Source organism: Emys orbicularis, chromosome 20 (genome assembly GCF_028017835.1).
Source record: "Emys orbicularis isolate rEmyOrb1 chromosome 20, rEmyOrb1.hap1, whole genome shotgun sequence".
Classification (NCBI taxonomy): domain Eukaryota; kingdom Metazoa; phylum Chordata; order Testudines; family Emydidae; genus Emys; species Emys orbicularis.
This window is the reverse complement of record NC_088702.1, coordinates 7,120,107-7,146,002: the sequence shown is the minus strand read 5'-3', so window position 1 is coordinate 7,146,002 and position 25,896 is coordinate 7,120,107. Positions and strand designations below refer to the sequence as shown.

The following is a 25,896-nucleotide window of genomic DNA, read 5'->3' as shown; positions in this document are numbered from 1 at the left end:
ATTGTCCTCCACAGTCAGCAATCTCCTGCACTGGGGAATCTGCCACTTGGGTAGCTGCACTTGCCCAGAATGCCTGGCGAAGATGTATGCTGCTGACCCTGGTGCAGTGCAACCCTCAGTAGCCAAGCCTGTAAAAGTCTCTGCAAAATGTGTCAAGAGTGGCATCTAGTGGCCCTAGTGCGTCATGCCAAGTGCCTTGCAGAGAGTGGCTTCCCTTCAGCAAAGGCAACGAGGAGTCCGGTAGCACCTTAAAGACGAACGGATTTATTTGGGCATAAGCTTTCGTGGGTAAAAAACCCACTTCTTCAGATGCCTGGAGTCCTTCAGCAAAGGGAAATTTAGGCTGAACCTCAGGGAGCAGCATTTCCGAGCAGCAGAAGAGGAATTAGGGAAGCCACATTACCAGGGGAAGTTCAAGGGCCGGGAGACTAGAGGAAGGACTAACTGGGACTTAACTGGGGTTTCCCAGCTCTGATATCTCTAGTTATATATTACGTGTGTTACGGTAACACCCTGGAATTCCACTCAGGGCCAGCTAGGCGCTGTGCTGACTCCGAACAAAAAGACAGTCCCTTCCCCCAAAGAATTGACAAGCTAAATGATCTTCGTGCTTTGGACAACTCGGCCTTGGTTAAAGACAAGAACCTCGCTACTAAAAAGAAGATGCAAGTGCCAGGTATAAGCGGGATGGTTAAACACGTCTTCCTGGCTTGATTTGTTCATGCCGCTCCTGCGTCGGCTGTTTAATGTCACACTCCGCACTCAAGGCCACTAGAGAGAGGCAGAACTCCGAGTGTCTAAGCGAGCTCTTGGTTGGTTTGCATTCAGCACAGCTCTGCTAATGGGGCCGGTGGAGGCCCAATGCTGTCTGGGTAGCAGACGTCAAAAGGAGCAACAGGGAGTGCTTGAATGTTACTCGCGGGGCATTTGAAACGGCGGAGAATGCTGCTGCGGGAGTGATCCAAATTCATGCCCAGGCGTGACGCCAAAGGCATTTTAAACCTCTTTGTCCCGGAGTCCCAAGGTCCAGGCTATGTCCCAGCCTGTAACCAATCCCTTGAGAGTGACCCCGTTAGTGGGCCAGGCCCCCAGGACCTACCGCAACAGGCCTGTGGCCTTCAGACTGAAACTGGGCCTTCGGCATTAGTGTTCCCGGTCTTTCTCACTGCAGCAAATCCAGCCCAGCCAGATGCCTGTGGGAGCCTTGTACTGGGCCCCTTCCAGGCTCCAGGCTCTCAGGGAGTATTCACAGGGACACCTTTCCCCTCTGTTCTCTAGCTGGGGTCCTTGCCCTGCTTCCCTGCAGGGAGGTGGGGGGGAATTTCCTTCCTCTTGGGTGGTAGTTGCTAGGTGTGAAGGGCCTGGTGGGAGGTGTTCCCGTTGTCTCTCCAGTGATATGAGTTAGTTTCCGCCCTGTCCTTAATGACACAGACTATCCAGGACACATCACCTCTTGTCCCCTGCTGTGCCCCAAGGACAGCTTTTTAACCCTTTACACTCTGTGCCTGGCAATGCACAGCGGGAAACTGAGGCACACACAGGACTCATAAATATACAGTATTACCAAAATTCCCACTTCGTCACACCCCTCTCCAGGAAAAATACCAAGACCAGCCACCCCTGTGATTGTTTCTGCTGCACCATTCACTGCCCAGGCCTTGAGTCTATTGTGCTAGGCCTTGTTTATGCCACTTTAGCAGCATAAATGGGTGAAAACAGCTCCCTGGGTGGTGCCTTGGCTGGGGTGGAGCTAGCATAAGGCCTCTGCATTGGTCTTGCTCCCAGCCCTCAGTACAGAGGGTGGATTGGGAGCACGGCTGGGGCCCGCTGCCCTGTGCCTGTTCTCCAGGGTCCATGGGGAGCAGAGCGCAAGCTAGAGCAGCCCAAAGGCTGCACTGCCTCACAGTAGGAGAAGCACAGAAGCAGCATAAAGCCACCTGAATCCTCCCCGCACATCCCTGGTCCTGGCCCAAATACAGGAAAGGATTACCAGACAGCCAAACCCAAGGGGCCCACGGAGGAGCTGCCCTGATCTCTAGGAGGGAAATAGCAACCCCAACACACTGCTATTCTCCTTTTCTCAGTAATGATCTAGGCGCATTTGGAGCCTCATTTGCGGACCAGAGCCCCATTGTGCTCGGCACTGCACAAAGATGAACCTGTCACTCATAGGCTTTGAGTTTAACCCTCCTCTTGTCAGCCCCAGGCGGCTGTGGTTGAGAGGGTAACCCTGCAGAACAAGATTCTTAAACATTTGTTTTCACTGACTTTTCTTACAAGGATGACAAAGAGGATCGAAGTGGGCTGGCTTGGCTTGCTTTTTTCATCACCTTGTTCTCCAACAAACCCGTTTTTGTTCAAAAACCAAAATTAAGCTTCTAGTCGCAAACAGAATCATCAAACTGTGAACCAAGTGTAAACCACTGCAGTGCTTTCTGCCCGAGCCTGCAGCCAGCCTGAAACAATCCCTCTGAGAGATGTCACTTGTCTCAATTAATCACAGTAGACTGTTAACTCTGAAACCTAATGGTGATTGTTTCACTGGCAATGTTGTGAACTACTTCATTGCTGTGCAAAGAATGCAGGAAAGTTGATGGATGATGATCAACTCCTCCCGCTGTGCTGCAGAGTGCACAAAACAAGAAAACTATATTAGGAAGGGCTGCACAATTTATTGTGAGTAGCACCTCATTGTGGCACTTCAAATGAGCAGGGCTTAGTTTGAGGGTGGAGCCTGGGAGCATAGCATTTTCCCTTCAATTTCATCCCTGCTTTTAGCTGAAGAACCTGGATCCAAACATCCCTGAACATTTGTAAGAAAATAAGAACGGCCATACTGGGTCAGACCAAAAGTCCATCTAGCCCAGTATCCTGTCTTCCAACAGTGGCCAATGCCAGGTGCTTCAGAGGGAATGAACAGGACAGGTAATCTTCAAGTGAGTCATTACTTGTCGCCCATTCCCAGCTTCTGGCAAACAGAGGCTAGGGACACCGTCCCTGCCCATCCTGGCAAATAGCCATTGATGGACCTATCCTCCAAGAATTTATCTAGTTCTTTTTTGAACCCTGTTATAGTCTTGGCCTTCGCAACATCCTCTGGCAAGGAGTTCCACAGGTCGACTGTGCGTTGCGTGCAAAAATACTTCCTTTTGTTTGTTTTAAACCTGCTGCCTATTAATTTCATTTGGTGACCCCTGGAGCTTGTGTTATGAGAGAGAGTAAATAACACTTCCTGATTTACTTTCTCCACACCAGTCATGATTTTATAGACCTCTATCATATCCCCCCTTAGTCGTCTCTTTTCCAAGTTGAAAAGTCCCAATCTTATTAATCTCTCCTCGTACAGAAGCTGTTCCATACCCCTAATCATTTTTGTTGCACTTTTCTGAACCTTTTCCAATTCCAATCTATCTTTTTTGAGATGGAGCGACCACATCTGCACGAAATTCAGTTCCTAAATGTAGCTGGAGGAGCCCATTTCTAGCTATATTATATTGGGCAAATTCCCCCTTAATCTAAACAAAAATCTACATTTTGGGGCCTAAATTCAGGCTCTAGCTGTCCCCAAGGGCATAAAGAGGGGCTGGATTAAAGAACCATATTCAAGCTAGGCTCACTCCCAACTGGGATGAGAACCATGTTAACGACAGCCATTAACAGGGTTACACATTAACTATGCAAACATCATTTTCATCCAAGTTTGGACCCATCCCAAATTCCCAGGGACAGGAGGACTCAGCGTTGTCACCACAGAAGACACAAACTGTTTGACACTCAGAGTGATGTGTGGGGGAAGGGCGGGGAGGTCCTGAGATGATGTGGGGGAGCAGGCCCTGGGGTGATGGGGGACTGGGCGGTTCTGAGGGGGTGGGTCCCAGAAAGTCCTGGAGGGCAGGTCCCGGGGGGAAGAGGCAGGTCCCGGAGGGATGTTGGGGGCGGGTCCCAGAGGTTCCTGGGGGTCTGTGGGAACCGTGAGGGCAGTGGTGGGTCCCAGAGGGCCCCTGGGGGCAGGTCCCAGGAGGGCAGAGGAAGGTCCTGATGTGTGGGGTGGGTCCTGGCAGGTCCTGGAGTGATGTGGAGGGCGGGTCCCAGAGGTTCCTGGGGGGTGGCACCGGTAGGTCCCAAGGTGATATGGAGGGGCTGGGTTCTGGGCTGATGTGAGGGTGTATCCCGGGGTGGTGGTGGTGGGTCCCAGGGTGATGTGGGGGGTGGGTCCCGGAGGAGGCAGTGGTGGGTCCCAGAGGTTCCTGGGGGATGGGTCCCTGGGGGATGTGGGGAGCGTGTCCTGGGGGGCAGTGGTGGATCCCAGGGTGATGTGGGAGGTCCCAGAGAGTCCCGGGGGATGTAGGGGGTCGGTCCCGGAGGGGCAGTGGTGGGATCCCGGGGGCGGGTCCCGGGTGATGTGGGGGAGGGTCCCTGGGGGGCAGTGGTGGGTCCCGGGGCGATGTGGGGGGCGGGTCCAGGAGGGGCAGTGGTGGGATCCCGGGGGCGGATCCCGGGTGATGTGGGGGGCGGGTTCCGGCGGGGCAGTGGTGGGTCCCAGGGGGGTAGCAGTGGGATCCCGGGGGTGGGATCCCGGGTGATGTGGGGGGCGGGTGCCGGGGGGGGTGCAGTGGTGGGATCCCGGGGGCGGGTCCCGGGGGGGTGCAGTGGTGGGATCCCGGGGGTGGGATCCCGGGTGATGTGGGGGGCGGGTCCCGGGGCGGGTGCAGTGGTGGGATCCCGGGGGTGGGTCCCGGGGGGGCAGCGGTGGGATCCCAGGGGTGGGTCCCGGGTGATGTGGGGGGCGGGTCCCGGGGGGGTTGCAGTGGTGGGATCCCGGGGGTGGGTCCCGGAGGGACAGTGGTGGGTCCCAGGGGATCCCGGGGTTGGGTCCCGGGTGATGTGGGGGCGGGTCCCGGAGGGGCAGTGGTGGGTCCCAGGGGATCCTGGGGTTGGGTCCCGGGGGATGTGGGGGGTGAGTCCCGGGGGGGGGTGCAGTGGTGGGATCCCGGGGGTGGGTCCCGGGGGGGCAGCGGTGGGATCCCAGGGGTGGGTCCCGGGTGATGTGGGGGGCGGGTCCCGGGGGGGTGCAGTGGTGGGATCCCGGGGGTGGGTCCCGGGTGATGTGGGGGGCGGGTCCCGGGGGGGGTGCAGTGGTGGGATCCCTGGGGTGGGTCCCGGGTGATGTGGGGGGCGGGTCCCGGAGGGGCAGTGCTGGGTCCCAGGTGATCCCGGGGTTGGGTCCCGGGTGATGTGGGGGGCGGGTTCCGGCGGGGCAGTGGTGGGTCCCGGGGGGGTAGCGGTGGGATCCCGGGGGTGGGATCCCGGGTGATGTGGGGGGCGGGTGCCGGGGGGGGTGCAGTGGTGGGATCCCGGGGGCGGGTCCCGGGGGGGTGCAGTGGTGTGATCCCGGGGGTGGGATCCCGGGTGATGTGGGGGGCGGGTCCCGGGGCGGGTGCAGTGGTGGGATCCCGGGGGTGGGTCCCGGGGGGGCAGCAGTGGGATCCCAGAGGTGGGTCCCGGGTGATGTGGGGGGCGGGTCCCGGGGGGGGTGCAGTGGTGGGATCCCGGGGGTGGGTCCCGGGTGATGTGGGGGCGGGTCCCGGAGGGACAGTGGTGGGTCCCAGGGGATCCCGGGGTTGGGTCCCGGGTGATGTGGGGGGCGGGTCCCGGGGGGGGTGCAGTGGTGGGATCCCGGGGGGTGGGTCCCGGGTGATGTGGGGGGCGGGTCCCGGGGGGGGTGCAGTGGTGGGATCCCGGGGGTGGGTCCCGAGGGGGGCAGCGGTGGGATTCCGGGGGTGGGTCCCGGGGCGATGTGGGGGGCGGCTTCCAGAGGGGCAGTGGTGGGATCCCGGGGGTGGGTCCCGGGGGGGTAGCGGTGGGTCCCAGGGGTGGGTCCCGGGTGATGTGGGGGGCGGGTCCCGGGGGGGTGCAGTGGTGGGATTCCGGGGGCGGGTCCCGGGGCGATGTGGGGGCGGGGCCCCAGGCCTGGCCGGCGCGGCTCACGCTAGTCCCCGCCCTCACACCCAGGCCATTGCTCGATTCAGGGGCGGGACCTGGCGCCACAGAGCTCAGGGCAGCCAATGAAATTGCCCCCGCCACAGCCAAGACTCCCCCCCTCACCCCGCCCCCTATTTTGGTTCCCCGCCCCACGGCCTCCTCTCCGTCTCTTATTGGTCCCGCTAAGTTTTCGTCATTCCCAAGTTTTGCCCTGCCCATTCTGCTCCTGCCTCACTCTTCATTGGCCCTTTGCCCCATCTGTCTCGTCTCCGTATCCCGCCCCCCTCATCCCGCCTCCTGTGGGCTATGACTGGTTGGGTATGATGTCATCCTGGCCTCCGAAGCTTTGTTATTGGATGCTCTGCTTGTCAGTTACCAGGCAGAAACGTTAGGGGGGCGGCGGCGGCCATTTTGGTTACAGAGTGAAAGTGACAGGAGCCGGGGAGAGAGTGGGAAGTAGAACGCCGGCCCTTCTCTCAGCCACGTCCCTCTTCCCTTCCCTGTCCCACCATGTCGGAGAAGCTCAGCGCCGACAGCCGGTGCGAACAGACGGGCGACGAGAAACAGGTGAGGGGCTGAGTCTGGGCGGGATCGCGCTGGGTTCCGATTGGTCACTGGGACTGCCCGTTCGCGCCGGGCTGCGCTGTGATTGGCTTCCCTACTCGTCGCTCCTCTTAATGGTGTTTCGTCATTGGCTACAGGCCTGGTGGGGTGGTACTTCCGGGGGGCTGTTGGTCGTGGGGTAGATAGGGCTTGAGTGCGGCGTGAGTCCGGGCGGGTTGGGCTGGTGGATTGTGGGATACTGGGGGTGTGGAGGCCTCTGAGGCGGGACAGGATGGGGTCAGAGCATCGTGATGGGATGCTGGGGAGTGTGGAAGCTTCTGGAGCAAGGGTGCAGCCGTGGGATGGGACAGGGTGGGTCAGAGGAGGATGTGGGGGGAGACTGTGATGTGGGGGGGGGAGGGTGTCCTGGTATGGGGGTTGAATCCAGGCTTGGGGGTGGTTCCACTAGGGGCAGGGGATTATGGTGGAGGGAGGATCTGGGGGTGCTGGGTTGGGACTTGGACTTCAGCATGGGGGTGGCTCTGCTGCTGGTTGGAGCTTGGGGGGCTTGAATTCTTCACCGGGGGTCTGGTTGGCTTAACTACGGCACTCACTCGGGTGGGAATTTTTCACCCCGCTGAGCGATGTGGCTAGGTCAATCTAAATTTTAAGTGTAGACCAGGGCTAAGGTTACAGCTCTCCATGAAACCATGTATGTGAAAGGAGAGAGACAAGGTGGATGAGGAAATATCTTTTATTGGACCAGCCAGCATCTGTGGGTGGAAAGTACAAGGTTTTGAGCTACGCAGAGCTCTTCTTCAGCGCACCTGCCCCACCAGGTCATCTGAAGAAGAGCCCTCTGTACATCGAAAGCTTGTATCTTCTACCAATAGAAGCTGGTCCAATGAAAAATACTATCCCACCTACCCATGTGTGTCTCATATCCTGGGACCAATACAGCTACAACTCTGCAAACATATATGTGAAATGGCTTATAAGTTGTATCCCTCTCCCACCTGTTAAGACCCCAATGGTAGGACAAAGCTGCCTGCCCAGCCCAGTGAGAGCCACAGGAAGAATTAAGAGCGCAGGAGTTGCTTTAAAAGCGGTCGGTTTGGTGGCTTCCGTATAAAGAATGTCAGTTCACCTCCGTTTCATGACTTCTCCGTCAATAATTTTTGATGAGAGGTGAGATCAGGTTTGCGTGAAGTGGAGGTAAATTAGGATTATATAATAACAGCTGCTTCAAAGTAAGTAGGGGAATTTCCCTTTGGTATTAAGGGGGAGGGATGTTTCTCTCAAAATACCAGTTCAGGCTTGCACTAAAGCAATCACTTTGTTGTAGACAATTCTGTAGTTCTGTGCACAAGCTGTTGATTTATTTGAGGGTAATAAAGTTCCTTAGGCTAAAGCAGAATTCAGGGGGCGGCCCGAAAATGAAGCTGCAGTAGATGAGAAGAGGTGGCATTATTACTTTGGGGGGGCGAAGCTGTAGTGGAGGTTTTGTATTAACGCTGCGGGACTGAACTGTAGTGAGTAATATAAAATTATCCCACATAACCCTTCTGCCCAAAAATTCTTGTTTTGCCTTTTGTCTAGGGCAGCTTAGCAGCATGGTGTGCAGCTCCCGTGAGTCATCGACTTTCTTAGAGCATTGCCCACGGTGTCGTGAGCAGAGCAGCTACTCAGACTTACCCACTTTATTTAAAGACTGTCTTAGCAAAGATGCATTGTCTTTCCAATTGTTATTTTCTCTTGATTCTCTTTAAGTGGATGGTAACCAAAGAGAGGAGACGGTAGCTTTAGGGAAAAGGAGAAACCTGACTTAAATAGTCTCTTCCAAAATGCCTTGGCATAGTCTGTCCTAGAAATCATATATGTTGGGACTGGGGAGAAAGTGTTTCCAATCTGAAACCTTCATTTTAAATATTAACTCTTTTCACTCTTGGTTTTTAACATAGGGAAATACTTGCTCCTAAAGCGTCCTTCAACTTAAAATGCTGAAATGGGTACAACAGAGGATGTGACTTCCTGACCTCCGAAGGCACGGGTTTCTCTTAATGACTTACACAGGGGACCCTGGATATTAAACGCCACTCCACCATCAGACTTAATTTTAAAAAAATCTAAATATGTTTCTGAAGCTTGTGTGTGAGCATAATCCAAATCCCATTGAAGTCATTGGGAGACTGTGGATTGGGCCCTATATAGGACCAGTTGGGAAGCTCTGCAAAAGAGAACTGCATTTGTGCCTGCAAGGGTCCAGAACAAGTTTTTATACTGAGTAAATGGACTGTGACCCCTGGCTAGACATTTTCCTCCAGCAATGATACTGTCCAACCGCTTACTAATGGCCGCTGCTAGATCACTGCCACAAGATTTGAGTTCCTGTGATGCAGGAAATCTTTGACCCTTTTACTTGTGATATCACAAACAGCTATATGGTGTGCAGCCTGGAGGTTAAAAACTTTCTACTACTCTGGCACACAAATCCTACACAAAAGCATTTTAAGCACCCATAACACTCACATCTAAATGCCTTCTCGGAGCTCTCACCCCACCTCTAATAGTTGTGAAGTGGAAGAGCATTCTGGGTAACAGTTTGCAAGAACACTTTGAAGCCTGTTTTGTCTCAGAGTTTCTATACACGGCGCTGCCATCTCAAACTTCAGAACCGGAGCAGGATTAGCACAGGCCAGGTGTTCTCATACAAACACTTAGGCAGCTCTCAGCCAAACCGGTTATTGCCCAAACTAATGGTGACGCCAGTACAACAGGGATCTGTCAGAACAATAGGCTTTCCTGATCTTACAGTATTATTAGAATACATGCTAACAGTCATGCAGCTAAAACCTACTGGCCATCTGGGCACATGTGTTCAGTGATACAGGTCCTCTGGGAAAAGTGGCAGCCGTGTGTCGCTGTTAAGTTTGAACAGTGATGAAACATAAAGATCAGCTCTGTGGCTGTTTGGATACAGTGGCAGGACATAAACATGCCCTATGTGAATCCTGGTGGGTTAATCTATCTTGATAGGCAGGTGGCATCATGCGTTTGAAAAGGTGCTGTTGTCTCTTTAGTTCAGGTGCATTGCAGTGCTGCACATATAGCCCTACTATCAAAAAAATGCTAACTGGTATTAATTTCCCAGCTGTGGTGTTGGCCACTGATCTTGTTCCAATAAGCAGAGTAAAGCACAAAGCCATTGACTGTAATGTGCCTGAGCAGCAGTTAAAGATAGTGTACCCAAGATGACAGGAAAGGGCCTGAGTAATGGGAGGGAAACGGCCTTTATGGCCATGTATGGAGATATGACTTAGAAATAAATAATTGAGGGGAGGAGGTGGGATTGAGAGTGTCTGGTAAGAACTACTGGGCTATGGGTAACACAGCCAGAATTCCTGCTGAGAGACCAAACACCACTTTGGAACTTGTGCTTCTCTCTTTAATTCTCTGCCAGTAAAGAATCCCTTTATTTCGTGGGGCAGCGTCTCTTTGAGTTGTAGTTGGCTGAGTGGCATCTGTCTACCTGTATCCTCTTCCTAGAAAAGAGAACTTCATTAAGACAGCCAGAGCGATAAATCTCCATTAACCCTAACACCATTGGAATAAATACTATAGCAGAAAATATCTCCGAGAACACTTGTGGCTAATGTTCCACAGCCAACTTCTCAGCAGCTGTCAACTGCCTTTAATAGACCAGATACCAGCTTGTATGTTTCCAGCTGAGCTACGTATAGTCGCTAGCCACCACCTGTCATCCACAGAGCATCCTCCAGTATACCTGTCTGTCCTGCGCCAGGCACACATCTTCGCTCCTAGCTTCCAAGCCTCTCCATCCCAGTTTCCCCACTATGCTCAACAGATTGGAGAATAAGATATGTACACAGGTAGGAAACATCGTTTCTACCCACCATCTCCAACCCACTATTCAACTATCAGACACGAGGACCAGTCTACCTCCCCCTCGACCAGGATGGACTCTAACTGCCAAAATACACATTCACCATTGGTGGTACCAGCAGTACTAACTTCCTCCTGTACGTCTTTCCTTACCTGGAAGGACCAGATCCAAGACTGAGAGATTTCAGTGTCTGTCTATGGCTCAATCAGTCTGAGACAGTGAACAATGAACAATTATGATGATGTGGATTTTGAGATGTGGGCACGCCTGCCTTCACTTTGTTGGCTAGTCTGTTAATTTGCAGTGGCTTCTCGACATATTTTGCCTCTCCTTCCAGTGTTTTACCTGGTAATGGACCAAATGTCACAGGCTGGTGCAGGCCAGCAACAAAGAAAATCTGAGGATCCCAGATATGCTGCACAGGCCATCTAAATTGAACTGAGTTCCCACTGTGCAAGATCTTTTCTGGAATTGGTGGCAATAGTGACTAGCAGGAATGGAGGTTTCCAGAACTGCCTAGTGAATGCAGCAGGCAGAGAGGGCTGACAGCTGACCCAGCCCATTAGGCTACTCTCTGTAGAGGAAAAACCATCTAAATCCAGATCTTAAACAGGCCAGTGGCCTCTGTTCTAAATCTTTGAAAAACTTCATGACCACTGAAATGCCTTCCAACAGATGACTTATCAAGAATAACAGAGCAGCAAGATTTCTTAGGACAGACTGTGCCATCCTATTTCTGGCCAGCTACTATTGACCCTCGAGTGTAATAAGCAGTACAGCCCTAGGAAATGGAGTTTACTGTATTTGGTAATTCATAGTCTCAGGACTTTTATACTATTGAGTCTGTTCTCAAAGCTGTATTTAAAAATTCTGAAATAACTGAGAAATGTAGTCACTCTGTGGTTCTGCTGACATCCACGCTCTTTACTTAAGCAAACTCCACTTAAAGAATAAGGCTGGGATAAGCACTCCTCTTTCCTCACATGATTGGAGGGGTGGAAGTGAGTAATACATCCCAGGCAGCCCTCAAACCACCTCTACCACTGGACTGAGACAAATATTTAGTTGCAGATGGTATCATTTTTGAAGCCATCACCAATTTCTGCTCTTGTACAGCAACTTCTTTACAAAAGTTCTGAAGCTGTCACTTAAAAAACAGTCCACATTATCAGATATTTACAGGTCTCAACTAATTTTCTAGGTTAGGATACTGATTTCTATATTTTTTGTTAATTTTTCCACTTCGAAAGTTTCACGTCTGTTTCAGCAGAGTTCCATCTGTATATTTCTGAGCAAAGGTGTCTTGAACCCAACCATAACATGCCCAATCCGAACCATTAAGGCAGAAATTTGCCTGTTCTCTTTACTAAAATCAAATGTAGATTATCTAGTTGGATGGATTGTGTCCCGCCCTTTTAGCAATTCAGTTTACTTGGAACACAGGAATAGCTAGGCTGGATCAAACTCATGGTTCCTCTAGTTATGTCCTGTCACTGACATTGACCAGAATCCTGTTTCGTACATCTCTGTGAGCTTGCTCTAGCAACTCTCTGCGTGACCATATTGACACCTGCATACCAAGCTGAAGATAAATGTTTGTTTGTTTTTTCCCCCTCTGCAAAGTTTTTTAGTCTTTGATTCCAGCAAAGACATGGGAAATCTCAACCCTGTTTTTACCTTGCCTAATCTGCTCTGTACTTCGGCCATGAGCCTTTGGGCCCAGGGGCATGAGAAGGAACTTGCCACAGAACAAGTCAATGCCACTTCTTGATCAACCAGAGATATGATATTATGTGCTGTTCTGCCGCTGGGGCCGAGCTTGCTGCGTCTGTGATACTGGATGGCATAGATGATTGATAATGGTATTGGAGTTGCCAGTTTGAATTTGGCCTTGGTCGAAACTGACTCGAGTCAGCATTGTTTGGTTTCTACGACACAAGTTGCGAAGTCTCAGTCCCGTTCTTAGTAGACAGGTGTCCATGTTGCAAAAACCATCGCACGTGAGGGGCTGGTGGGGATCTCTGCAGAGGGGCCAAAGATTCATAGATCTTAAGGCCAGAAAGGATTGCAAGTCTGACCTTCTGTGTAACACAGTCCATAGGACAAAGAGTCTTGGCTGGTGAAATACCATCTTGCTCTGGAACTGTTCTCTTCAGCATAGGGCTGAGGCACACACATGGGTGGGGTGGCTCAGGGTATCTGATGCTATCTGTGCTTTGTGAATACAGAGACCTTCTGGCTTCCTGGGCTGTCTTCAGCATTATGGAATTCCCCTTCATGAAGAAATATGCACTAAAAACATTGATTTGCCTCTTGTCCTTTTAATGATGCTTAGTGATCAAAGAGCTCAGTTGTTTAAAACAACTGTCTTTAAGCAGTGCTAGGAAATGGCACTGTGGAATGTTGATGCGTTGAATACATGTGAACTACTCCATGTTGAAGCAGCAGAACTTGATCTCTGCGACCCACCCGGTGAGCTGTTTCTGGCATGTTGCTTGCTCTTGAGTATAAAAGCTTGGTTGAATTTCTAGCCACTGCCCATATTGGCTCAGCCAATTGGCTTCTGCAATGTGGAAAGGTTAGAAGAGTTACAGATGGTGCCACACTTAACTGATGGGAGTTGATGTGAAACTGATGACTGCCTGCTGAACCTCATTGCCTGGGTTAAACTTACCAATGGCTCCTTATCTATGGCTGTATCTCTCACCTGACCCATTTATCTGTCCGCTTTCCCACAGGCTTTCTGAGAAAGCCACTCCCCCTATGGGTTTAGAATTGAGTTTACAGTGTTCTCAAAGTATGTTTAAGCATTTAAGGGGCCACACCTCAATTAGTGATAAACATTAGGCTTGTAGTTACAGGACAAACATTGTATAACTAGATTTCTGAGGTAAAATAAGTGTCCTGTTTCATAGGGTTGAATAGCTTTAATCCGTTTCTTGTTTTTCAGGATACACAGGAGAAGGAAGCAGTCATCCCTGAGAGAGCAGAAGAAGCAAAACTAAAGGCCAAATATCCTAATTTAGGACAGAAGCCAGGAGGGTCAGACTTCCTAATGAAAAGACTGCAGAAAGGGGTACTTACCTACTCAAATACCCTTGTCTTGGAAGCTAACCGTTGTCATCACTAGATGGTGTAAAGAAAAGTGTATATGATATAGATAGAAGCACTTAAAGTAGTCTAGACATTGTTAGTAAAGACTGTATTGAATGAGAGATTTGGATTCAGTATGTACATAGGGTGCTTATATTTCTGTCTATTGACCAAACCGGACCAGTGGCCTGAACATGTTGTAATGCCATTTGTATCTAATACATTTCTATTCGTTACCGTTGCTGGCCTGGGGATATATCAGGCATGAAATAAGTCGGGCATGACCACTTGAAAAGTATTCAAATGTAGGAACAAACATAATTTTGATGTAGCTGTCCAGGATGAATATGAGTTTACTTGTACCTTGAGTGACTTTGTGCTTATGAATGTTATTGATAATGCAAGCTTGTGCCAGGTCTGTAGGACCTGATTAAAGCTCTTTGCGATTGGCCCCATCTAAAGCCCACTGAAGTCACCATAGTAGATGTCTGTGTGGCACATTCCCCTGTTTCCTAAGCTCCTGATCGAGATCATCCCAGGCTGTCCTTGTGTTGGGCTGTCTTTTGTGTGGTGGGTTTTGCTATGTGAATATTGTTTAGTGGCTTCCCAGTTCTCCACCTTGTGACCCGTCATGATTTGGACTCTGATACTTAGAAACTAAGGCACTAATCTCCCTGTGCCATATGGGCCTCTCCCTGGGATCTACCTTAACTCTGTGCAGCTGGTCCTGCACCAGCCGGTGATCTGGCAGATCAGATGTTCCAAATCTCACATGTGGGTTCAAAGTAGAACTCTTAAAGAATAATGATGCAAAATTAGAAACTGTGGGCTTGATTTTTCCATTCCTCTGCACCTTGTGCAGTCACTTAGACCTGTGCAAAGTGGGTGTAGAAATGCCACCAGCGCAGAATGGCAGCATTTTACACCCACTCTGTGCTGGTGTACGACTGGCCAAGGTTCAAGGCAATGGTGTATCAGGTCTCGTGACTCCTGTGTCTGAGGAATTAGTTAAAGCCCTCACTGAAATTCAGTAAAGCAAAGCCTGGCATCTTGTTTATAGCTGTAATATTTTACAAAGCCATTGTAAAGCAGTCTGGTACAGTATATGAGCCTCTTATCCCCTTCAGATTGTTTAACAATCCTCTGAGAAGTTGGGGAAAATGCCACTGTTTTGCTGTTTTTCCCATTTAGAACCACAGGGATTCTGCCCACTGCCTCTGCTTTGCTTCATGGGAATTAACATCATTGTTTTCCTTTTATAGCTTTTATTTATAGCCTTTCATCCTGCCAAAACATCATTGTGTGCCAGCATTATCTCTCGCTGTCGATGTTACTCTGGTAATATTGTTTTAGGTAACAGCCTGCAGAGCAAGCACAAAAATAATGGTTATTTAATGTCTTGGCATGGAAGCAATAGGGGTTTTTGTTTTTAAATCCGATATTTAGAGGAGAATCAGGCCCTAACTCACCCCAGTGGGAGAGCAAAATCAGGCCTTTCTCATTTACACCAAAGCCCCTGTATGGTGCTCTGGCCTCTTTTATGCTGCCAGAATGGGGTAAATGAAAATTGGGTCCTGGGGTCTTTCCCCATTAGGGGTACAGCCATGTGGCAGTAGGTCAAGTAGGTCAAGTTCCTTAAAAGTCACTTTAAGGAACTCGGTAAACCCAACTGAAGGCTTGTCTACATTACCTGCTGGATCGAGGGGCAGCGATCGATCCAGCAGGGGTCGATTTATCGCATCTAGTTTAGACGCGATAAATCGACCGCTGAGCGCTCGCCCGTCGACTCCGGTACTCCACCAGGGCAAGAGGTGCCGGCAGAGTCGACGGGAGAGCATCAGCCATCAACTTACCGCAGTGAAGATACCGCAGTAAGTAGATCTAAGTACGTCGACTTCAGCTACGTTATTCATGTAGCAGAAGTTGCGTAACTTAGATTGATTTTCCCCCCCCCTCCCCCTCGTGTACACCCGGCCTGAGATTTCCTGTTATAAAGCTTTATCAACTGCTGTTGTACTTGGTGAATTGTGTTTGTTTACAGTACACCTTGGTAAAGGAAGTAAATGATCATGGTTATCCTTTCAAATAAGTATTACAGAAAGGCCGAAAATTGGTTGGGGGTGACTGGTTGTGTTACAAACTTACTTCAAAGTATGTGTATAAAACGGGAAGGTGGATTTCCTTGTGTGGAAGGAGCCTGCTTGTCTGGCTTCCAGTCTTCTGTAACTGCTTCTTTAAAGTAAGGATTTAGTGTCTGTTCTTAGGCCAGGGCTATATAAATCTTGCCAGCATAGCTTTGCCTGCTAGGGCTGTGAGAGTTATTTTGCTTGGGTTTGTTTGTTTATGACACAGCTGTGCCAGCAAAAACCCTATTGTAGATGCAGTTCTAGCAGCACAAAAGCACTTTTGCTGGGATAGCTTATTTCGCTCACCGAACCCGAATGAACTATACCAGCAAAAGCCCTCTGTTGCTAGTATAACCGTCTATACTAGCAGGGTTCTGCTGGGGTAGCTATAGTTATGGCTATACTGGAACTTCTACGTGCAGGCTAGGCTGATCTAAGAGTCTGCAAATTCAGTGGCACAATGGTGTACGTTGACCAAGCTACTTCTTAAATCAAGAAAACATTCATGGTTAGATAGGTCTTGTATGTTTGCAATATTCCAACAAGTTTTGGGGCAGTATATTTTCTTAAGACTTTGCCAAAGTAACCTGAAATCCTGTCCCTCTTTCAGCAAAAGTATTTTGACTCGGGTGACTACAATATGGCCAAGGCAAAGATGAAGAACAAGCAGTTGCCAACCACCGGGCCTGACAATAACCTGGTGACAGGAGACCATATCCCGACACCACAAGATCTTCCACCAAGAAAGTCATCACTTGTAACCAGCAAGCTGGCAGGGTAAACCTGCACTTCTGATTATTATTTTTTTTTTTTTAATTATTATTTTGTGTGTGTGTGTGTCAAACTGATTGAACTTCACTGTATTATAGGGCTGGGATGATCGGAATTCATGTAATCATTCAAATACTTACAGTAATCAAACAAAAGGAAAGCAAGTGAGATGAGTTTATAGTCCTGGGTGTGTGTGCAGATTTTTACAACTGGTGATCATTCAGCTGAGTGGATCCTTTCCATACAAAGTCAGTTTGCTGCCTTAGTTTGCGTGCAGCTGAAATCCCTCAGGTATCAGAGGAGTCATAGCAGAAGTGTTTGAACTTTGCCACCTCACTATCTGAAGCTTATAAAAGCAGAATACTGCATCAAAGGATTGGCCCGCCATTGGCTCTCAGCTTGGCGTGCAGATCTTGGGACTCTGGGGGCCTCTTGCTGTTCAGCTACTAGGTCCAAGGTACTGAGAGGTATAGAAAGAATTGGACAGGACTAGGATGACCAACAAACAGGTGGCCCGTGGGTATATGTATTATGCTTGAGCTAAATGAATAGTGGAACTCTTGAACAAGAAATTAGCGAGAATACAGAAAGTAATTCGGCAAAATGTGTTTTTAAAGAAATGTCAATATTTGCTATTCTGCTTGGCTGAGCAAATTGGGAACTATTCCATACTCACAGGTACCAATGTGCTTTGGCAAAATTAGAGTAAGCCCTCTTGACAGAAGACTCTCTCTTCAGTTCTACCTCCTGGAATCTGCAGGTTTTTAATCTTTGATTTCCTCTTTGAAAATCCAGTGTTCTTAATTGTCAACATTTAAAACAACCTACTTACCTTCAATCAGAATTTGTACCTGTGACTAAATCGCTCTGTCTCAGGAACTCATATGGCCCTGATCACCGTAATATCTGAGCACCTGACAATCCTTAATGTGTCGATCCTCATAGCACCCCTGTGAGCACAGCAGTACTATTATCCCACTTTTACAGATGGAGAACCGAGGCACAGAGAAACTAAGTGATTTGCACATGGTCGCAAAGTGGCCGAGCAAGGAACTGAACCTGTATCTCCCAAGTTTCAGACTGAAAATAAGGTGTAAATTTTTAACGGTGAGAGTAATTAACCATTGGAACAATTTACCAAAGGTTATGGTGGATTTTCCATCACTGACAATTCTTAAATAGAGATTAGTTGTTTTTCTAAAGGATCTGCTCTGGGAAGTATTATGGCCTATATTTTGTACAGGAGGTCAGACTAGATGATCACAATCGTCCCTTCTGGCCTTAGATTCATTCATAGATTCCATGAGTCTAAGTCCCAGGCTAGCGCCTAAACTAATAGCTGAAATTACAGAATAGTTAGCTCTGCACTGCAGCCTGTTACTGATAAAAAAATATTTTTAAGTCTGTTGGAAAGGATTAGGAAGAGTGTAAAGCAAACATGGCTTATTATATTGTAGTTCAGAAAAATGGGACAATAATTATGACCCTTCTAAACCCATGAGGATGCGTGGGGAAGAGGAAATTCTCTTTGAAGCTAGAGGATTTCAGGATAGAAGATCACCAGCCTGTAAAAAAAAAAAAAAAAAAAAAAAACAAAAAAAAAAAACTGAGAACCTGGGAGGATGGAGTGGAAAGAAGCATAAAAACAAACTTGCATTAATGGCATAACACATTAGTAGCTTGGTTTTGTTTTTTTGTTTTTTCCCCTGCCTGTGTCTGTTTCAGGCCTGAAAACCATGTTGATTCAATGGCTGCAGCTTGTGGAATGCAAGATCACAACTGATAATGCATGTCAAATATGGTCTTCGTGTGGCATAGAAAATACAGCATTTCACCTGGAACACAGGATCTAACTGCATTTAGAGGAATATTTTAGCAGAGATGCAACAATGTGGTGGGTTAAACGGTGTTTCACTGGAACGATAATTTTAAGATTTCATCATGCAGCTTGCTGTGCTGAAAGCAAACATGAATCTCTGTTTTAAGTCCAGAATTTAAAGATTTGGGTTTGTTTGTTTGTTTTTTGGGGACGGGGGAGGGAATCTGTTTAATCAGTTCATTCTGTAGGATACCATCTCGAGGTCAAGAAAACCCAATGAAAGGTAACACTTGAAACTCCACAATTGATGTAGCTTTGTCTACATACAGTCTCTGCTATGCCTTACTTTAGGGACTAAAAATTACCAAGTAATTCATACAAAGGTCTCTTTCAGTTGACCACGTTTTGCTGATGATGCTTCTAAATGGAAAACGTGGTATTGCGTCTAGCTAATCAGGGTATTTCTAAAAGTCATGCTTCAAAAAAAGTAAAAAGCCAAGCCTGACATATCGTACAAATCAACATCCATGTTTCTGAGGTTGTAAAGAACCATATTTTTTTTTCTTTTCATAGAGACTGGTCAATAAAAAGTCAATTTCACCAGAGTGAAAAGGAGACGGGGTTTAGCAGGGAGTGGGGAATTCCTTCTTTGTAAATGTGTAATTTCATTCTTTAGTCTGTCTCTTCATGCCTTATGTCCAGGTTCCAATCTGAGAAGGTTGGGGGGAAAAGCTACTGGTGTCTTGTATAATCTCCTCAAATGTCTTGCTGTTTGTCCCAGCCACATTGTAAATAGATATGAATCATATATATATAAATATATATAATTTTTTACATCATCTTCATCTCTATCTTCTATTGTTCTATGCTTTTTTCTTTATAAAAAAAAAAACAAAAACAAAAAAACTGCTCTTGCACTACTGAGTACCTGTCAGCTGTTGGCTAAACCTTCATGGTGGTGTTCTCAGTGAAATCTGATTGACAGGGAGAACAGAGAGGGGAATGAACATGTCGAACCATTCCCCCCACTCCCTCCAGGATTCAGGAAATACCAAGTGTATTTATATAGAAAGGAGGAAGAAATTACCTTCAAAATACTGAGTGAGAAACATCAGGAGAGATGATTATTTTAAAAAATAAACTTGTCTCAAACACATACTGAAGTCATTTTTTGTTCAGTCATGAAAACTAAAACAGTGGGGAAAGGGGGACCCTAAAAAGGGAGCGTTGTGTATTTCACAGTGGCTTCCTTCCAGTTCCACTCCATTGTTTGGCATTTGCAGCGCAGCCTTAAATGTGGAAATGGAATGAGTGATCTTCATTGGACGGTTGCACTACATACAACTTTAGGATACAAATATTTTGTCCTTGGAATGATTTCTCCTTAGTCTAAACAGACTTCTGGGAAAAACTGAAGCATGGTTATAATTTTTTTTATATATATTCCCTCTTCTGGGGAAATAACTGTAAGTGGAAACTTCTTTTGTTTGCTTGTGAAAGGATGAAGCTAACTATTAATAATTAGAAATAGAAGCCCTGACCGCAAAACAGTAAAGGGCCTCTGCATGTTTAATGAGCTAATATGTTTGGATTTGTTTTTTTTCTTCATGGGCCAAGCTGAGTGATACTTTTCCTAGACCCAGATGCCAGGATCCCAACAAAGAGCTGACGTTTCATCCCCAACAGTTCCTTGCTGCAACTCCTAGGGAATTGTGTTTCCTGGAGAGAGGGTGGCATCCAGATCAGGCACAATTATAGTAAAACCAACACTCGCGCCCATTATTTATCCACTGCTGGACTACGGTATAGAAGGGATCTCAAGTTGAGCTTGCCTTAAAGGTTGAATCTGATGGTACTATTGGAGGATAAATAAGGTATTTTGATGCCATGGTACAAAGCCTAGATAAAATGGCTGAGTAGCCTTTTGTTTCTACTAGCTGGGGGGAAAAAAAACAATGCTTATGTCCAGTTGAAATTTTGATAGATGATCAGTGTCTGAGCTAACAGACGTATTCTAAATCTTGATTTTTAACTGCAAGGAAACTTTCAGTTCTCCTCTAAAAAGCAACTGTTAGTAGGATTTCAACCAAAGCTTGTTGAGCAAAGTGGCTGTGCTGTAGTTTGATTGAGTAGGCATTGCAGAAATGTGTAAATGGTAGCTCCACAGAGCCACTCATACTTCTCTGGGAGTGGGGGATTTTCAATATTTGAAATACATTCATTTGCTTTGGAGTACTTTATCTTGTTGCACAGGCAGGAAATGCAAACTAGACAAGAGCAAACTAGATTAGTTAATGTCTCAATATGATTAAATCTTTCAGGTTTTTTAGGACTGGGATGCAAGGTTTGTCCTGAAGATTTTGTCTCTTGCATTGGTGCAAAACACCATCTTTCCGATTTAAACTGGGGTAAATGATTGATTGTACAAGGTACAGGCTGATGGAGAATTGAGCCCACTAGCTTTTAAAGGGAGCTATAGCATTCCTTTTTGTGAGCAGCAGAGGGCAGAAGAAATTGTTACTTATCTAGCGATTTAAAAAAAAAAAAAAAAAATATCCAACATCTTCCCTCCCCCCCCTTCTCTCCTTCTAAGCAAAACTTACTTACAACACTTCTAAAATCATGTGATTTTTTTTTTTTCTCCATCAAAACTATTTTTCTATTTCCGCTGTAACAATTAACTGCACTGAAAGAAACTCCTTGATGGTGGTTTATTTTTAAGAACCTGATGTATAAAAGCATTTTTCATGGGGATGCATTTTCCCTTATTAAATTTCTGTTTGTTGCAATGGTATTTCTTAATGACCTGTTCCTTTTTGGGGTGGGAAGGAAGGAACATTCAGTACCAAATCACTGTAAAAATAAAACCCCATGACATCTCTGTATTCTTTTTGGCTAAGCTGCAGTTTCCCAAGGAACTGTGCAAGTTGAGCTCTTATGCCTAGGGTAGGTCCAAGGGAACAGTGATGACCCCTTGCAGATGCGGGGTCATAACTGTATAGCATAGGGGTAGGCAACCTTTCAGAAGTGGTGTGCCGAGTCTTCATTTATTCACTCTAATTTAAAGTTTTGCGTGCCAGTAATACATTTTAATGTTTTTAGAAGGTCTCTTTCTATAAGTCTATAATATATAACTAAACTATTGTTGTATGTAAAGTAAATAAGGTTTTTAAAATGTTTAAGAAGCTTCATTTAAAATTAAATTAAAATGCAGAGCCCCCCGGACCGGTGGCCAGGACCCGGGCAGTATGAGTGCCACTGAAAATCAGCTCGCGTGCCGCCTTCGGCACGCGTGCCATAGGTTGCCTACCCCTGGTATAGCAGTTCCATTTAAGGAGAATGGTCAGTGGTTGTGCTAGCCCCTAAGGAGAAATATTCCTTCTCCCCCCACCACCACCACCACATAATAATAAGCAAATAGGAGGCCCCCCTGAGCTGCTCAGGGCCCTAAGCAATTGCTTAGTTTGCTTACGCCTAATGCCGGCTCTAAGGACAGTATGCTCCCGCAGCCTAGTCTAGCAAAGTGTAGTTTAGAAGGCCCTCGCAAGGAAGGGGCCTTGCATTAGTGCGGGTTCCCATAGTGTACTGGGACAGTAGAATATGGAGCCCCTATGCTACAATTAGATCACAGCGAGCTGAGGCAATATCTTCAGTCTCCCTTCTCCATCACACTTGAGACATGTAGTGGTTAAATCTTCCATCTGCGTGCAGTGTTCCAGCACCGTATCTGGCCAAAGGTTCAGATTTTGCAGTGGACCATGGACAAGTTGATACCTATGGGACCCAGGATTGAGTCAGGAGGCCAGGCAGTCTCATTTTAGACTATTGGGGCTTTGGAGGATGGTTTTTTCTCTCTCCACTCATTCTTTTGTGGCCCTTCCAGTGGTACGTGGAGAAAAAGGTGGGCTGAGCCTTGTGCTTCCTTGTATATGAAGACTGAGATTGTAGGAATGTAACTACCATGGACAAGGGTCTGATCCAAAACCCATTGGAGACTCCCATTGACGTCAATGGTTCTGAAGCAGAACTTAATGGAGCACCCACCTGCAGCCTACTACCTTACCTCTCTTGTTTTGGAGGTAAGATCCTTTTTCCAGCTTGAGTCTAGGGAGAAGAGACCGAATGAGACAAGAGGATAACACCAGTGTCCTGGCTAATACTTTCCCTCTCAGTTGAATAATCTCCAGTTTCAGGGTGTCTGTGTGAGGTAGTGTTGATCCCACCAACACCTGCCTTCTTTACCTGTGCTCTTTTTAGGCTACATCCTATGTTTGTTTAGCACTTTGAGACAAATGAGTATAGAAATAGAAAACAAAAGCAGAGCTGAAAGCAAATGGGACTCTCCAATCTCTATAACTGTAATATAACTTTTCTGATAAGAGTACCCTTTTGGCAAATATTAGTGCAAGTGATTAGAGTGCCCCCTCCTGACCCACTTTACTGATTGGGGGGGGGGGGAAACAGCCAATCAATAATCGAGATCAAGTGAGCTAAGTGGCAGATGCTAATCAAGCATTTGGAAATCAACACTCAGCTGGGTTCTGATTAAAGTCAGCACAAAGCTGTTCCCTCAGCCAATGTTTTAACTAAAGTACTTAGTTTTACACTGATCACCCCAAAAACCAGACACAGTCCATCTGGTCCCCCTGAAATGGAGCTGTGTGTTGGGTGAGGGCAGTAACCAGCAGTGATGGGGGCGGGGAGATGTTGGTCAAGAACTCTGGGGCAACATCTATTTACCATGATGAAATCTAGGTTCTGTAAAAGTATGTGTGGGGTTAACAGTAACTCAGTATTTAAAGTCTCCTTTGAAAGACTTCTATTAACAGAAAACTGGGGAACTCATTTTATCTGCTGTGTAAGGGCAGAGCGTGGCGTTGATTTCCACCAGGATTTGGAACTGTGATCCTAGGGAATGCAAATTTTTCCAACCCGGAGCTTAGTCTAGGCAGCCATCCCCAGTGGTTTAGCAGTGCTATGCGTCTGAACCTAGACACATGGATCACCTTATAACTTATTTTGAAAAGTCAATTTAATACAAGGGTGATGGAGTTTGATGTTATGACTGGAAAATAAGCTCCTGCATTTGAAATATACCTCTCTGATTTGCTTTAAAGTTTAATATCTGTTGTCTTTCTCCTTGCAGTTAGATCCTATTATTAAATCACAGCATTTCATTTCACTGACATCACTTATTGAAACCAGACTAGCTCTAAGGGTTTACATTTCATTTGTAGGGAATATGCAGTAATACTAGCATACCATGGGAAGAGGCACCTTAGAAAAGCCTAACACAGATCCTGTGCTCAGCACTTACTTTATGTGTCTGTGTGTGTGTATTTAACTTAAAGACTGGTTGCTTACAATGGGGCCCAATCCTGCTCCCGTTAAAATCCTGGCAAAATTCCTATTGATTTCACTGAGAGAAAGTTAGGCCTAACCTAACTTTCCTGCTAGAAAGAGAAATGAATGAAAACTCCGCCTGTCTTCCCACCACATTTATAATTGATGCTGAAACACATCTCGGTCTTATAGCCACTTTGAAATATATGCATCTGAATTAAAGACCCATCAAACAGCCATTCATAGATTCTAGGACTGGAAGGGACCTCGAGAGGTCATCGAGTCCAGTCCCCATAAAGGGGACTTGACACTTTTTTAGATCAGTTTTCTATTAAAATGTGTTTGATCCTTGTTAGATGTTTCAAAACTCAAGTTCATCTGTTCCTCAGCCAGGCCATTAGTGCAAGTTTCTGTATTGTGCCCGGGGCAGGAACATACTGTTCTGTGTCTTATGCCAAGTATGTGCTTTGCCCATGTTTGCATGTGTACTCAAGGCTCGGCACTTGAAGGGAAATATGTGCTAGGTCTTGCCCTGTGGTGCTTGAATGACCTCTGAGCAGCTCCTAAGCCTTTTTAAACCTGTATTGGTTTTAGTGGCAAGAATTCAATACCCAGCAAGGATAGAGTCCTCAGACCTGAAGAATGAACGTTGGGGGGCCTGACACTTTGTTTGTTGGTCCAGTAAAAGGAAACACTTTGATCAACTGAATCAAAAATAACTTGCCTGGAATGCATTGTTCAGTGCCAAACTTTAGTTTGTATGTAGAGATTGTCCATGTGTAAACTGTAAACAGGAGCTGGTGAACTCGATCAGCACAAGAAGAATTATGTAAGGTAGGTGTTTCTTTACATTTACCCTGGGTGGGGGAGAGGAGTCCTCATGTTGCTGGTCCACCCCCAGGCCAAGAAGAACATCGTCTCTCAGTTAAAAGATCAGTGACTAGGGTCAGGTCTATGTTACAACTATGCCAGCAAAAGTTTGTATCAGTCAGGGGTGTGATTTGTGACCGACACAGCTGGGCTGGCACAACCCCCCAGTCTGAACAGAGTTCTATATACTCAATTGGCTTCAGAGGGGAGCCAACCCAACGCAGCTCCCTCAACGAATTTTTAACTAAAATATTTAGTTTTACACTGGTCTAGTATCTTTCATCCCAGACAACTGTAGACACAGTCCATCTGGCCCCACAGAAATGCAACTGTGTCTGGGGTAGGGGGAAGAGGTTGGTCAAGAATTTTGTTGGCTCATGTTTTTGTTGATGTTGGCCAAAAACTATGCTTTTGCTGGTATCACTTGTTTCACTCGGCAGCAGGAATAAGCTATACCGCTAAAGCACCGTTTTGCTCTGTCCACCTGGCCTAGGTGGCTCAAAGAACAGCTCAAGGTTACCTTCCCAAGGTGCAAGTTGTCTAACTGACTCATTCTGACAATGAAGCTTGAAGCTCCCATAGAGTGGATGGTAGTGGCATGAAACACTTAGAGGAGAGGAAAGTGATCAGGAACAGTCAGCATGGATTCACCAAAGGGAAGTCGTGCCTGACTAACCTAATTGCCTTCTATGATGAGATAACTGGCTCTGTGGATGAGGGGAAAGCAGTGGATGTGTTATTCCTTGACTTTAGCAAAGCTTTTGATACAGTCTCCCACAGTATTCTTGCCGCCAAGTTAAAGAAATATGGGCTGGATGAATGGACTGTAAGGTGGATAGAAAGCTGGCTAGATCGTCGGGCTCAACGGGTAGTGATCAATGGCTCCATGTCTAGTTGGCAGCCGGTTTCAAGCGGAGTGCCCCAAGGGTCGGTCCTGGGGCCGGTTTTGTTTAATATCTTTATTAATGATCTGGAGGATGGTGTGGACTGCACTCTCAGCAAGTTTGCAGATGACACTAAACTAGGAGGCGTGGTAGATACACTAGAGGGTAGGGATCGGATACAGAGGGACCTAGACAAATTAGAGGATTGGGCCAAAAAAAACCTGATGAGGTTCAACAAGGATAAGTGCAGAGTCCTGCACTTAGGACGGAAGAATCCCATGCACTGCTACAGACTAGGGACCGAATGGCTAGGTAGCAGTTCTGCAGAAAAGGACCTAGGGGTCACAGTGGACGAGAAGCTGGATATGAGTCAACAGTGTGCTCTTGTTGCCAAGAAGGCTAACGGCATTTTGGGCTGTATAAGTAGGGGCATTGCCAGCAGATCGAGGAACGTGATCGTTCCCCTTTATTCGACATTGGTGAGGCCTCATCTGGAATACTGTGTCCAATTTTGGGCCCCACACTACAAGAAGGATGTGGAAAAATTGGAAAGAGTCCAGC

General features: G+C 47.3%; 1 protein-coding gene across 1 annotated transcript; it reads left to right on the top strand.

Annotated features, from left to right (window-relative positions):
• The first annotated feature begins 6,386 nt into the window (after nucleotides 1-6,386).
• ENSA (endosulfine alpha) lies at nucleotides 6,387-21,030 on the top strand. Its single transcript, XM_065420070.1, has 4 exons — nucleotides 6,387-6,549; nucleotides 13,380-13,505; nucleotides 16,259-16,425; nucleotides 18,145-21,030. The coding sequence occupies exons 1-4, from the start codon at nucleotides 6,493-6,495 to the stop codon at nucleotides 18,200-18,202; spliced, it is 408 nt and encodes a 135-aa protein (XP_065276142.1). The 5' UTR covers nucleotides 6,387-6,492; the 3' UTR covers nucleotides 18,203-21,030.
• Nucleotides 21,031-25,896: the final 4,866 nt, after the last annotated feature.

Coding starts and splice junctions, on each gene's coding strand:
- ENSA (XM_065420070.1), top strand. CDS start 6,493: ATGTCGGAGAAGCTCAGCGCCGACAGCCGGTGCGAACAGACGGGCGAC. Junction 6,550..13,379: donor AGACGGGCGACGAGAAACAG/GTGAGGGGCTGA, acceptor CTTGTTTTTCAG/GATACACAGGAGAAGGAAGC. Junction 16,426..18,144: donor GTAACCAGCAAGCTGGCAGG/GTAAACCTGCAC, acceptor TGTCTGTTTCAG/GCCTGAAAACCATGTTGATT.